The 16,022-nt window shown below is 26.8% G+C and overlaps 1 protein-coding gene across 3 annotated transcripts; it reads left to right on the plus strand.

The window, feature by feature from the left end:
- Positions 1–1,658: 1,658 nt before the first annotated feature.
- LOC127278329 (inositol hexakisphosphate kinase 1) lies at positions 1,659–15,970 on the plus strand. Of its 3 annotated transcripts, XM_051300011.1 has the most exons (8): positions 2,444–2,465; positions 3,259–3,385; positions 7,544–7,663; positions 9,166–9,289; positions 9,709–9,788; positions 10,395–10,573; positions 11,421–11,626; positions 11,936–15,970. In XM_051300011.1, exons 4-8 carry the CDS (start codon positions 9,171–9,173, stop codon positions 12,708–12,710), a joined length of 1,359 nt encoding a protein of 452 aa, XP_051155968.1. In that variant the 5' UTR covers positions 2,444–2,465; positions 3,259–3,385; positions 7,544–7,663; positions 9,166–9,170; the 3' UTR covers positions 12,711–15,970. The 3 variants fall into 3 exon arrangements, with proteins under 3 accessions (XP_051155966.1, XP_051155967.1, XP_051155968.1); XM_051300009.1 differs by lacking the exon at positions 7,544–7,663 and having other exon boundaries at positions 1,659–2,465; XM_051300010.1 differs by lacking the exon at positions 7,544–7,663 and having other exon boundaries at positions 1,660–2,465; positions 10,398–10,573.
- Positions 15,971–16,022: the final 52 nt, after the last annotated feature.

Genomic DNA, 16,022 nt, shown 5'->3' on the forward strand with positions numbered 1-16,022 from the left:
GCGCGCAGTTTCAGGTGAGTGTAGAATCAGCATGACGGGTTTCCATGATAAAGACGTTTGCATACCTCACAAGTTTTCGATATATGTACCGAAAACTTGTGAGCTATCTTTTGGCGGAGAATTTAAAATTTGATTTTAAATATTTCTAAAATATATAAAGGTAAGAAGAATAAATGGTGAATAAAGTATAATTACTCCAAGTACTCCAAAGCAGATTTTTCAATTTAGCGCGAAGTAAAATTTTTTTAAAAATTTTATTTTTTGAAAAAATTATTAGGAACTAAATAAAAAAGCGCATATAAAAAATTGTCAATGAAAAATAATAATAATTATTATTATGAAAGACGTAATAATTTTGATTTTTCGAGAATTTCGAGTTTTATTAAAAAAATTATTGACTATTTAATAATAATAATTAAATTTTTTTATTAATTTTATTGATTTAATTTAATTTATTTAAAATTAATACACAATAATAATGAATTAATTATTTACTAATATTAGTAATTAATAAAAAATTAATAACCTATTTACTTTTAGCTTATTCCAAAATGTTTCCTTTTTGACAGTAAAATAATTTCTTATAATATTAAAAAGATATAATTTAAAGAACTTTCCTTTTATCATAAAAGAAAATCCTCTTAAATATAAATATTAAAAGGAAAATTCGTTTACGATGAAAGGATTCGTTTAAAATTAAATAGATTGTCCTCTCAGTGTATATACATTTTTTCTATAAGAAATTCATTCATAACTTCAAAAAATTCATTATCACTATCATCAAAGTTCAAAAGCTAAAGTCAAAGTTTCTGCTTCAATTTCCATTTTAAAATTCAAAATATGACATGCGCAGTAAGATATTTTAAAAATTATTGCTGTCGCTCCGTCGAAAAAGATGGAGCAAGATTTCTTGCTCTAGATTGACTCCGGGGTGGATTTATGTTACAAACCGAATACGTTTTTTGCCCTGTCGTGGAGCAGGATTTGTATCTCGAATACGCAAAATGCTCTGTGACGTAGCGGAGCGTCTTACACGAACACGTGTTCTGCCTGCTCTCGGAGCGGTGTTGTCAAGTCGAATACGCTACACGATTTGCTCCGGGGCAGAGTTGCCAACCCGAACACATGGTTCTGAGTTGGAGCACTCTTGGAGCAGTTTAGAGCACATAACCGAATGTGCTATAAAATACACAAGTTCTCGATAGACATCAAAAAACGCTCACAAGTTTTCGGTATATCGAAAACTTGTGAGGTGTGCAAACGGCTTAACTTTCGAGAGTGAGAGAAACAAAACAATCTTCCATCTCTCGTTCTCTTAAAGTTACTATGGAAACCGGTCAGTTGAGCTGTGAAGGTGCCTTTAGGTCTGATGATTGGTTGGTTTCCATTGTCCCCACTTGCCATTTGTCATAATTCTCGTCAACCACCGCACCCTACTCTAGAAAAATTTAGAGACTTTATTGTTAAAATTAAAAGTTACTATAAAGTTACTAAATTTTTACTAGAACAGGGTGCGGTAGTTGACGAGAATTATGACAACAAAAGGCGAGTGGGGACAATAGAAACCAACCGATTGCACCTTAATGGATAAATTCCCAACCTTGGTATGCATCCAACTTTAGAAAAAAGCGCATGCGCTAACTTTCTTTCTAGAACTCATGATCCATGTCGAGAACCATTTGCTTTGCAACCATTTTGACCATTTGTGTTAGTGCCTTTGTGCTCTAAATACGTGTGCTAAATACTCAATACATCTTTAATATTTTGCATGTAAACCCCATTCTAACGTTTCAATTAGGCATATATACATATACATATAAAAAAATTTGGTAAAGGCTGTGACTCCGAAATTTCGTATTGAATTGTTTTTTCTTAGTTCTCGTGTATCTCCTTTCCTTTTCATGCTATCTAACTTCCATCATTTACCCAGCTTTTACAGCTGATCTGAAAGAAGAGAGGATATTGTTAAACAATATTGCTCATATGCTGTTTACTGCGTCTGTTCAATTATATTAAAGTGTCAAAACAGCCAGTGTGCTTAGTTCGTGGAATACTTCATAAACACAAATATCCTTAAATTTTAGAATTTTTTCAAAATTGATCAAGGAAATTTAACATATATAAAAGTGAACTATATTCATTCCTACCGTAAATATCTTCCCTTACACTATTAGTACACAATTTGACATCTTTCTTACTAAAGGTTACGAAATATAATTGAGAAATGATAGACTCAGAGTTCCGATAACAGTGGTAAAAGTATTTAAAAAAGAAGTGATAGTATTAAAAAAAGTGAATAACTGGATTATATCTGAAAGGACTAGGCGGGCATGGTATACCTGAGGGCTGCTTGGGGTATGGGAGAAGCTCAAACGCAGTGCCATAGCACTAATACTTCACCAATTTCATCAACTTTCCTTCACGATCATGACGAGGAAGTCGCTTTACATCCACTCAATAATCAGGTATATGCAACATTTATTCTTAAACACTGATTTTTTTCTTTCTTAATATACATACTTAGGTATACGACTCGAATGCTTCTTAAATGGGTCACGTCTTTCATCCATTGTTTCACGAATGTAGGTACAATCAAAGTAAGTAGAAAACTAAATCGTCGTCAAGCATTGCATTTTTTTTTCATTACACCACCATTGAATCGCTAAGTTTTATAAGAAATATGATCGATTTTAGTTGTTACTTATCTCTATTTCGAAATCTATTTTCAATATCTCTAAAGTATGTATATATATATATGTGCAAGCCAGTTCAATGAATTCTAAATAACAACTTCCTCTTAAATCTATACTTAGCAATTTGAATGAAAATCACGATGAAAATACAATAAAGATGCTCAGAGATAGTATGGTGATGTTTTATTTTTTGTAAAAATTGAACAGTATGACGTACATCTTTATTGGTAAAGAGATTAAAATATGTTTGTTTGGAATTCTGACAAAGCAGGTTTGTCAATTGACTCATAATAAACGTTTCTTGTTATTAATACACATTATTCATTATATGGTACTATATCATATATCGAAAATTGTGTAATATATTCATATATTTTTATATAATATTTCTATGTTTGTATGTTAACTATACGTCTGTCATGTTTCTTATAAAAAAATCTTTTCCTCTTTTGAATTTTTTTTTCATTTTCATTGTTCAACACTTTTTAAAGATGAGCGTATTATCAACAAATCGACTGATTCATTTGATATTTTTTAAACTTATAACAACCATATTTCAAAACAGGTCGGTGGTCATACTCGATTACTGCTTCTCAACCAAAATACGATTTGCAAGCCACTGAACTGCAGAGAATTAGACTTCTACAGAAACATTCCTCAAGAGATACAAACATTTGTCCCGAAATTTAAAGGTAAGCTGATGTATTAATTTTATCAGTTCATTATTTTCTATAACACTCGATATATATGTATATTTATTGAAGCCGATTACATGTCACGGTTAAGTAATTTATATCAATAAGGTTTTGTGTACTCTTAATTTTTATATTTTTCCAGAACTATTTTTCCTTCGACGCATTTTGTCATCCTTTTTTGTTTCTCATCTTCGTATATATTTAAAAAAAATTGATTGATGAATTTTTTCAACATTTATAAAAATACAGTTATTATTTATATTGTTCAAAAACATTTTTTGTAAATAAGTTAGATTATAAACAACAGTGCATTTTTAATGTTTAGCTTATCTCAGAGAACAAAAATTCTATTCTCGAAAATGTTTTTTATGATGATAGTTAATAATTGAAGCCACGTGTTACAATCGAATTTAACTCGTATTTTTTTCGATAAATTAAAAATTTTTTATATAACTTGACTTCGAAAATTACAACTATTATTAAGCAAGTAAGCCAACAATAATTTTAGTATACATACAATATATTTTAAAATGGAAAATGTTTTCAATAAAAAACAATGTTTTATACTTCGGTATTTGTAATATTCAAAATTACTATACATATCTTTTCGTTGACGATGCATTGTTTTATAATGGAAATTCTATAATATGTAAATGTTTGACTGAATTAATTAAAAATTTAAAAAAAAATGTTTAAATACTTCTAAATTTTCTTTTATACATAGATTAAAATTTACAAAGTTAAATTAATTCTTTAAGGTTTAAGTTTTTTCTTTTTTTTCATTTTATGTCAGACACAAAATAAATATTTTATCTATTTTTCGAATATGGCTTCAATTGAACAAATAATTGATTCTGAATAAGGGAAAATTTTACTTGGTGATTGAACAAAAAAGTCATTAAAATGAATAAATTAAATACAAATTAATTCCGAAGAATTGTACATATTTAATTAAAGATTAATAAAAAAAAAAAAAAAAAGAAAGAAAAAAAACGTAGAAAGTTGAAAAGTAGACTTTCAGACGACTTTTGCTTGTCTTTAATGATTGTTTGAATGCAGTCTCGTGCTTTAAATGCATTGCATTTCTGGATCTATTTGTGTATGGAAAAAAAAATGTTCTTTTTTATAATTCCCTATATCTACAATGTAGAAATTATTAGAGTCCAGTTAATTTTTTATATTTTGTTATTATTATTCATAGATTATGTGTGATTTAGTGTAAATGTGAATGTCGATAGTGAATACATATACTTAAGTCTCTTAAATTCCCAATTTCCTACTTTCATCTGTTATTCAATCTAAGGGTATGTTGTAATTTATTGACGTCATATTATTTCAATGAGGCTTCTCGCTTCCTTGTTTGAAAAATTAAAAGTAATCAAATTCATCAGGTCAGGCTTTACAATAATGTTTAGAAATAATATTCATCATTATTAAAGAATATTTTTTTTATTTATTTGTATATTGAGTTTTATTTATTGTGGGTGTATTTGATTTGATCATTTTTAGTTTAAAGAAATAATGAAAAATGTCATAGTCTTTTGTTCCAACATTTAAATAAAATGGATCCTTATTGCTTCTGTTAAGTAAAAAAATAAGGTTTTAAAAATATTTTAATTGTGAGCAAATAGTTTTCTACACATTTCTTACTACTATTTTTTATTCCCTTTTGCAAATCACGATCTTTTAATATTCGTTAATAATGCTTTTTATATAAATTTAAAAATCAATTAAAAAAAGAAATGTAGACATATTTAAAAAATTGCAATTAACGGAAAAAAGGAATTTAAATATTTCATCAATCCTATAAAGCTTTTAACCACTATACTATAAATTATTGAAAAATAATTTGAGAAAGATTATTTTATATAATAATTATTCAAAAGATTTATGAAAACTTGTAACTGAAATCGAAACTTGATTGTAATTTCCTAAGACTGTGTAATAAGGATTTAGTTTTTTTTTGAAAAATAAATAAAAGAAAGAAAATTCTACAACGTCAAGTCTTAAAATAATCTACGTGATTTTTCTTATCAGAGATTTTCAGTGAAAGGAAAATTCAATCAGATAAATTTGGAGGTCATGCAACAACCTTTAGATTTTTTGATATGAAATTAAGTTACGTAAAAGATTAATAATTTTCTTCATCACGAAAAAGTATAATTTAATATATTTGCGATTATCATAGTTAATTATTTTATAATTGTTATTAGTGATTAAATATGTTATTAATTATAATTTTGAGGTTTTACTAATATTTAAGAAAAGATTAGATAATAAAATTTTAATATTACAAATTCAGTTATATTCTATAGTAATTAAATTTCTTTGTTTTTTTTCCAATTTTAAAATTATTTTCTTAACATAAAATTAAAATTTCGTTTTTCTTTTATGTAATTTATTTTTCGTCACAAGTGGAAAATTTGCTTTTGCATCGGTCTTATGTTTAAAAACGCGTCTTGTCATACACACAAAAATATTTACCAGAAATAATTTAACAATGATTGCGTTCAACCTTTAAAAAAGAAAATCACTTTAAAAGATTAAAATTTTTTTTTGCATATTTACCAAAAAGAATTCTGAAAGTTTTATTAAACGAAATTTTCTATACACTCCTTTTTGTGCATTTTGAAATAAATTTATTTATTGACATTTAGAGAAAGTAACTGCAAATGATAAAAAAATTGGTGGAATAAAAGGGTGACAGTATAATCTCTATTCATTTTTAATGAAAGTAAAAATTATTTCCAGTCAAAATTTGAGTTATAATAAAGAAAATATTTCGTTCCCAATTCTTAACATTCAGAAATTATTTCAGGTAAAAAACATAATTAAACCGACGAAATAAAATAAAAATTTGTTTTTCTAATATGGAGAATTTTACAGAATTTTTAGATTGTACTTTTTTACTGTTCGTTTTTCATCAAATAAACAAATAACAATCAATCAGTAGAAATTTCTTTATGCTTGAAAATAGAAATAATAAAGAATAAAATATAATTTGTTTTCTCTTAGACAATCTAAATGAATTACAATAGGAATAGATTATTGTTTTACAGTTGTAGATGCTATTTTTTTAAATTAAATTAAGATTTAGTTAGTTCTTTAATCAATATTTTATTTTTAATTTAATTAAAGGTTTACTAAGATTAATAATTAGTAATACAGGTTTTGTTTCTCTTGTAACAATAGTAATAAAAAAACACATATTATTATTGTTATTGTATATTGTTTATAACTCTTACTGGATTTTTTTTTGTTTGAAAACAAAATAAATTTTCATTCTCCAGTCATTGTTCGAGCATTATTTGTTCCAAGTCTTTTTTATTCAAAGCAGTATGTAATAATCATTATTATTAAGTAAATTTTTACGAAGAGCGTGCTTTTTAATCTAAACAATTGTTCACAAGTCATTTCAAGTTAATTTTTTTTAAACTTATTCTCCGAAAATCTTTAAATTCTGGAAAATTGATCAATTGTCTTTCTTTAATGAAACAGTATATGGTAACCAGATTTTACAAAAATAATTTATTCGAAACAAATATTTTAATGGATTATACCTAATTGGCAGATCGGAAAAGAACATTCTTTAAAAATTGAAAAATGCATAAATTAGTTCAAGAAATTTATTTCATTATTTTCTTTTATTATGTTTTCGATCTAAACTGAACATAATTTCATTATCTAATCGAATCTAAAACAATTGTTTTAAATTTGCATATATCTTTTTTTATTTCATTCAAAATTTTACTTGTTTTTCTTTTTGAAAAATGTTTGTTTCAGTTAGAAAACCAAGATTTTTATAAGATTTCTTTTTCAATCCTGCTGAATTGGTATAAACAGAATAATAAATAAATAAATAAATAGTTGAGAAAAAAAGGGAGAACAATTAAGAAACACATTTTGAGAAAGTAATAAACTATGTTGAAGACTTGTAGCCAGGATACACCGTTGAGTAGGTATCAGATTCATAGTGTGATTTTTACTTTAGTTAATTTTTTATAATAAGTTTAATCAATAAAGAGAAGAAAATTAATGGGACATTGGTGCATTTTAAAGTATACGGTAAAAAAAAGTTGGTCATTAATGAGAACTAAATGCATCAAATCGATATGTTTGATGATTGTGTCTAGCAAAAAACCGTTTTCTTTTAAGTATCCCCAGAGCCAATAAGATCACAAGGATTCGTGTCTGGGAAATCGAGGCATGGCCTGCTCGCAGACCCACTAGTGCCCTGAACACATTCCATTTGCTTCTCCTTGGCCAATGCTCGGGGTTTGTATTTTGTTGCTGATCACCAATATATTCCGTCATGTGATACTAGTTCTCTGAAAATCAGATATATCTTTTCGCGATTCAGACGTACATTTGATGACTGATTCGCCGTAAGCAAAATGTAGTCAAAATAATTCATTTACTTCTAAATACAACAATTATTTATTCAAAAAAAAAAAAAAAAAAAAACTAAAAATAATAACTAACCAATTGTTAATGATTTCCTATGCACATTTCATTCATATTCTCAAAAAATAATACGCTGAGGTATCATATTCAGAAGCAATGATATTTTTATTTCTGATGTTTTTTTTTGTATTTTTTTAAAAAAAGATTTTATTTTATTTTTTTTTTTGATTTTTTGACATAATATATTTTTTTCGCCATTGACATGAAAAAGTGTCTTTTTTGTGCCTGTTTTGGGCAGATAAAGTAGCACTTTTTAAGGCAGTTTGGGCCAACTGCCTAAAAAAGACTTTTTTAGGCAGCAAACTGCCGTATAAAGTCTTTTTTAGGCAGTAAACTGCCCTATAAAGTCTTTTTTAGGCAGTTGTTAATTTTTGCATAATTTTTTTTTTTGCTTTTATTTTATTTATCAATTTTTATTATTTTTTTTCTTTAAAATTGTTTCACTTTTTCATAACAATGGCGAAAAAAATAGCGTATGTGGCTCGCACGTAGTAATTTTTAGGTTCGGATGATTTCAATACTCGCTGTCTGTGCGACTTCGGTTCGACTCGGCTCGCTTTCGGCTCGACTCGACTCGCCTTCGGCTCGTCTTCATCTCACCTACAGCTCGCCTTCGTCTCACCTACGTCGCACTAACGACAGCTCGTACTGAAAATTACATCCTCACCTAAAAAGTACTACTTTACGTGCTTGCCACATAATATACTATTTTATAATGTTGATTCAGTGCTTCTGAATATAATACTATGCTTAATTACACATGAAGCAAGCATTTTGTGATGCATTGGAAATTTATGTAATTTTCTTTATGTTATGCAATCACTGGTCTTCTAATATGTATCAAGAGTCATTTAATATTGTCACCAGGATTCACGAATTTCACTAAAAACGAAACTTTCTTTTTTTTCCTCATACTTTTCAAAAGATAGTTAATATATTTATAACTTGGTTCATGTGTATTTAATTGTGCAATCTCAGCTTTATTTTTTATGAATTTATTTTTCATTGGATATTTTATTATTATAAGAAAGAATCTTGTAGAAATAGTAAAATTTTTTGTTTTTAAGTCACAAATCAGATCATAATCCTTAGTTCTATTTTTAATTTGGCTTTCTTATTTGTTTTATTTTTAAGGGATATTTTTTTAAAAAATATTAATTTTATATAACACTTGGCACAAAAAAAACTATCGCGAGGCATAGGTCGATTATGAATAAAAATGATTTCTTATCAAATTGGACATATAAATGTCGATAACAAGTCACGTTTTTAATTTAATGAATATTCAATTGATTGGAGCATTGGTGTTTCAGGTGTAATGCAGGCTTCCAGTAGCAGTGAAGTTAAGCTTGATAAACGTTACAGTCCTAGTTTCAGAGATCACGAGACTCAATCGGGAAAAGGATCAACTAAAAGAAAAAGAGATGATGTTTTAAGGTAATTACTTCTGAAAATAAAAAAAATTTTAAAACAAAAATTTGTTAAAAAATACAAAAAATTTTAATCCATTTAACTTAAAATGGTTTATACGGAGAAATAAAATATAAAATTAATATTTTAGGTAAAATTAAAACACAGTTTACAGGAGATTTGTAACATAAAAATTAGGAAAAAAAACATCAGTATGGTAAACATTTTACTGAATGAAATAAATTTAGAATATTTTAATGTAATCTTTCACAATTTATTTTACAAATTTTCTGAAATTCTTTGTCACTGTCGAAAAGTCCTCAACTACATTTGCATTGCAGTAAAGTTTTAATTATTATTTTTCTCCATTTATATAATATTATAAATTTGAATGTAATAATATTCAATGTGAATTTAAATTCATTTAATAATTTCTTTTATTCTAGAATGAAAATTCATCGTAAAAATAGTTCGGCAGATGTATTCAAATCAGGAACACATCTAGATTCAGCAGCAAATAAACAATGTATCCTTTTCAATTTATTTTAACCCTCCGTTACTCGCATGGTGAGAAATTTCCTTACCTAGTTGCATTTTTCTTTTATTTCTCTGAAAATTCATAAAACTATAATTTCATAATTTCAGTATCTTTATTTATTTATTTCATCTTTATTAATTTTTTATTCTTACAATAAATGATAGTAAAGGTTAATTTAACATTTAATTGAGATAATATGAAAAAATTGCATGACTGGTAAAATTTTTAAGTATATATATATATATATATGTGTGTAGAATGAAAAGAGTTTATTTCCGTATTGCTGTATATTGTATTTTAAAAATGTAGGTCACTTTCAACTCAGATTTAGGTCAAGGTTGGTGTGACTTGTGTATAGAATAGACTGAATACTCCATGATCTAAATTTAATGTGTATATACGATACTCATTTGATAATATTATAGAAAATTTGGAAATGTTCACATTTTTTATTAATTATTTGGTTTGAAATTGGTTTTTCTAAATAATACTCTATGTAAATTATTGATAGAGAAATAAAAAGACTGCGTTGCAGGTTCTTTATTTGACTAGGTTCTATGAAAAATTCATTTATTATCTCCTTAATTAAATCAGCAGATTTTTTATTACTGGAAAATATAACGTCTCAGTATTCACATCCATGCATCTTAGATTTAAAAATGGGGACCAGACAACATGGAGATGATGCATCCGCTGAAAAGCGGAGCAAGCAAATGGCTAAATGTGCTGCCAGCACTTCAGCATCTTTAGGTGTTAGACTCTGTGGAATGCAGGTTTGTTATCATAAAAAAGAAAAAATAAATATATATAATATATATAACAATAAAAATGTTAATCAGGGTGTCTACTCACAGTTTCGCCCGAATTTTCTTGATCTTTTCTTTGTCCCAGATCAATAATTAGTTTATTATATAAATAGAAATTTAGCTTTACACAAGAAGACATTTCTCCCAAGCTTTCCTATCTTTCCATACTTTCCCATAGTTTACTTTTGTTTCTTTTATATTTATACTTATTTATTTCAGGATTTTAGTTAATTTAATTTAATTTAATTTAATGCGTGTTTCAGGTTTAAAATATGTATTTAGAATAAATACTTTACAATGATTACTTTGTAATTTTTTCGATTAATCGGGTTGTTTTCGCGATTATTATTTTTCGTTAGTGCTATAAGAAGATGATTCAAATCATCAATTCCAGTATTGACTCGTAATAAAAAGTTACTAGCTATTCTAACTATATTAGTTAAATCATCTGTAATGATTATTAAAAGAATATAATGTAAATTGTTAAATTGTTTTCTAAATAACAAATGATTTTCAACGTTTTCAGTTTCTTTATTATTCTTAAATATTTTTTAATAAAATAATTTTGTCACTGCTTTTGAAATTTTTTATAAATCGGTAAACACCTTATTATTTTCAATCAAAAAATGAATATTTTTGCTAGTAGCATGGGAAACTTTGTTTTTACGGGAATCCCAGATTTTCTTTGTTTTCAATCGAGTGGCCACCCTGAGTATATAAAAACAAATATAATTAAATAAAGAAAAAACATATTTAGAGTGAATATACAGACTTTTTTTGTCTAATCTTTCGATTAATATGAAATTGATTCAAGGTTTACCAAGCAGACACCGATCATTACATAAAACGCGATAAATATTGGGGAAGAGAACTAAATGAAGAAGGTTTTAAGGAAGCTTTAATCAGATTTTTTCACAATGGATATTGTTTGCGTACAACTGTCATTCACAGAGTAATAACGCGATTAGAGCAATTGCGTCGTGCTATTGAAAGACAAAGCAGTTTCAGATTTTATTCCTGGTAAGTATAAAACTTTAAGTAAGTAATATAAATGCCTCTAATAATAATTTTAAATAATATTTTCGATAATATTCTTTAATGAATAATTTTGAAAGATTTCTGATCATCGAGCTCTACTTTAAATTGCACGCGAGCAAAAAAAAGTGTGAGCACCCTGGAAGCCAGAAACCAATTCCGAGAAGAAAATATAGTAAAAAATAGAAGTCTAAGTGGTTAAAAACTGAATTATATATATATATATATATATATATATATATATACAATTTTTTGTTGAGTAAATTCTTGAACAATTTTAATTTTAATTTTCAGCTCGTTATTAGTTGTCTACGAGGGTTATCAGATTGAAGATTATATGGAGAGACGAACACCAACTCTTCGCGTTGAGGATACATCGAATGATGTGAGCTACGTTGAAGCACACGTTTCGGATCCATGTTACGATGCGGATACAAGTAACAATTCAACGGATTATAATTTGTCGTCACATGATGAAGTAAGTGAAGCTACATTTCATCGTGTTTTTGGTGAAGCGGCTGCGCGTGGAGCAAAAACATCATCGGGATTTTATCCAATAAATGAGGAAACTGTATTTATGGATCCACCGTCGAATTTATTGAATAGTGTTGTACAAACAACTGGTTGTCCTTATGAAAATTGGTTAAATTATAGTAGCAGTAGTAGCGGCGATGATTATTGCTGCGGGCAGCATTCGGTTGTTCATTCGGAGGACACGAGCTCCGATATTGATATTGGAGCTGAATGCTCGGTCAAACGTAATAAACATCGACATCGGCAACAATTGTACGAAGACAAAGAGTGTCACGAGGAAGATAGCCTCGAACACACCAGCAGTATGTCCAAGAGACTGAGAGTCAAGGACAATGAAAAATTGGCGGATCTTCACAATTCTCTTGTTGATGTGCGAATGATCGATTTTGCCCACACCACATTTGGTCATACGGGTTCAGCAACTAGCTCAAATTCGAATTTAAACTCAACTGTTCATCAGGGTCCGGACTGCGGTTTTCTCACTGGACTCGACAGTCTCAAACGATTACTCCTCGAAATTGCAAATGAAGATTAATCCATTTTCTTAACCGTAATTCACGATTTTCTTCACCGTTGAACTTTTCAATTAACTCGACACATATAGCCAATGATATTTTTCTTTTATTTTTAACTACTGACTAATTAGTTTTTATTTTTCCTCATTTATTAATTGACGCGAAATTTTTTTCTTTATTTCATTGATACTGAGTCAAAAATTAATTAGTACCGACTGAAATAATATACAAATATTTATTAATTGTTCGGGTATTTTCGGGTGGGTAATTGTTAATTGAAACCTAATCAAGTTTCCATAAACATCAGTGGCTAAAGAAAATTGGCATAAATTAATTGCAAATATCTAAAAGTAAAAATTAATCAAAGAAACACTTCTTTAAATAGTAATTGAGAAAAAACACTAAATAGTATTCGAAGAAAAATAGTGAATATTCGAACTAAAATAGTTTTTAATCTGAAAGAAATGCTAAATAGTAATCGAAGAGAAAACGTTAAGTAGCCGTGAGAATGCGCTTAAAAATTATTAACGTTAAAAAACGTCAAACTGAAGAAAAACATTAATTAATCAAAGAAAAAAAATTCCATCAATAAATAAACATTGAACGGTGAATAAGTGATAATTGATTTAAGAAATTGATAACATTTTTGGAATATAGTAAATCATGATGATTGAAAGAGATTGTGTTTAATAAAGAGGAAAGAAAATGTGTAATGAAACGAAATTTTTGTTAGTTTTGTAGAAAGTTATTTAGATTTTTGTAAAAAAAATTGTATATAAGCTTCGAATTTTCATTTAGATATTTAGTTATGTTGGGGAAAAAGGACAAAAAAATATTTCGAATCGAGCACAATATGCCAGTAAACGCAGTAGATCTTTGCGCGTCAATCGCCTTTTAAGTGCACTAATCATCTTATAAATTAAAAATGATGTGCGATATGTAGATTTATAAAAGAAAAAACACACTCCTGCCACTTATTTAAGACGAGACTGCGACAACAATTGATTTTAAGAATAACGTAGAAAAAAACAACTAAGTATTGACCAAACGGAAAGCATCCTTTCTTTTTATTATTAAATCGAAGATATATCTCAAGATTCGATGAAAATATTTTCTTGAAGGTACTGTTTCGTTAGTGAAGCACTATTGCAAAAAAAAGGGAAATTTTAAATCCTGAGAAGAATTTGCTTCAACCAATTAGTTTTAGTATTTTATTGAATGAAAAACAATATACCATATGCTTTAATTATTTGGCTTTATTTAAAAATATATATATTTCTAGCCCAGTGTCATTTATAACTTGAAATAATAAATAAAAAACGTGATTTCAACATCTGTCGTAGGGTAGAAATTTAAATTTTTCAATACATGAGTTTAAAATGATAGATTTTATTCATCATTTTACATGTGAATTCTACCAAAAATTTTTTTTTAGAAAAAATTCTCATTTACTTTATAAACATCTTTTATTTTTGTGATTTATTTAATTATTGGTCTGTTTTCGTTTAATTTAAGATATTTTTTTTTATTCTTAATTTTTGATTAGAAAATAATTTTTTTTTTAATTTTTCATTATATTTTGAATTTTTTATTTTATTATTGATTGTCTCTTTTATTTTTGAAATTTTTTATCATTTATATTCGATGACTTATAAAATTATTTGTTTAAAAAGTTATTTGTTTAATTTAGATTTTGTATTTGAAAATAAATTATATCTTTTAATCACTCTTTTATTGTTGAATCAAACATAAAAATAAAATTTTCTTCTATTTTCAATGAAGTCAAAATAATGTATATTAAAAAAATATATTTTCTATGTTAGGATCATTAATAAAAGAAAAAATCCCCTAAAAGCGAAGTTAATTGTAATTCAAATTATTCTTTTTAAAAAAGTTTCTAAACATTTTAAGGCTAAATTTTAAAAATCTTTCGTAAATACAATAGTTTACTTCGATTACCGAAACAAATGCTTTCAAAGTGATTACTGTTATTATTATTATTTTTATTATTAATTTTTTTGTTTTAATGTAGATTATTCATGTTTGTTGAATTTCTCGGATTTTTATTTTAATAAAACTGAAGTATGTATTTAATGCGATATTTCGGTTAGGGAAGAATGAATTTATGAAGATTAGCAGCGATGTATTTCAAATTGATCTAAGTCATTATAAGCGTTTTTAGTGTTAATACAATTTAATGGATAATATAGATGAATTCAACTTTAAAAACTCCATGTAAAAATGTTGCCGTGGCGTTGATAGAAGCTGGATAAAGAAAGGTCACAAATTTACTCTAGTTTAGGCTCTAATTAGGTGCAAAAATTTGTGCCAGATTTTGGACATTTATTTTTGCGTCAAAAATTAGTGAAAGTTGTAAATAATATGTATATTCATGTCTATGTAGTATTGATTTCAAACGCCTAATGTTAATTAGTTCTGCTAAAAAGACGCACGATTCCAAAAAAAAAAAAAAAAAATTTTTGAGCGTTATTCACGCTTATTATCAAACATAATGCATATTTTTTCATCTCGAACTTGAATATGTGTGATATGTAAACTGATAACAAAACCGATTCACAGTACAATAAAATAGGTAATTGAATTTAAAAGAATAAAAATGAAAAAAAAAATTTTGAAAAAATGTGATGCGCGTCAGTGAATGTAAAATATGTTATAAGTATTATGTACAAAGACCAATGTACGTACACACACTCATATATATATATATACATACATATATATATTATAGATAGAAAAATATATTACTTTACTTCGCATACATTTTATGTAGTTGAGTGTAAAGATTATTGTGTATTATAAAGACGTAAGTCTTTTGAAAGAAGTAGAATTGCCAAAATTTGAAGAAATTATCTCGTAGATATTTTCCGAGGTACAATTTTTTCTCTCAAAAATATCATTTTTTTCATAAGATTTAAGTTATTCAAAGTCTTGTAAATAAAATAATAAAAGACTGCAGAATTCGAAACACTTGAAATACATAGATGTTCATTTTGTCCCATTGGTTTCTTTCAGTTTAAATTTACGTTTGGAATATTTACAGAATTGTGTTATACAAAAAAAGTTTCGTCACGATAGATCAATAATTAAAGTGTAGAAGGTAAAAACTTTTTTGAAAAAAATATTGTACGAAGAAGACTGTCAAAAATTTCAGCAATATGTTTTATTTGTATTTAAAATGCAAGGACAATGAAAAGAGCGAAACATATTTGTTAATATTCACGTATCAAATGTATTTAAATATAATATTTCTTCTCGCAGATTAGAAATTGCAAATCTTATATACGATAAATTGATTTATATAATAATAATAG

Source organism: Leptopilina boulardi, unplaced genomic scaffold (assembly GCF_019393585.1).
Source record: "Leptopilina boulardi isolate dan_hultmark-lab unplaced genomic scaffold, ZJU_Lbou_2.1 LbouV2_202, whole genome shotgun sequence".
NCBI classification, from domain to species: Eukaryota; Metazoa; Arthropoda; class Insecta; order Hymenoptera; family Figitidae; genus Leptopilina; species Leptopilina boulardi.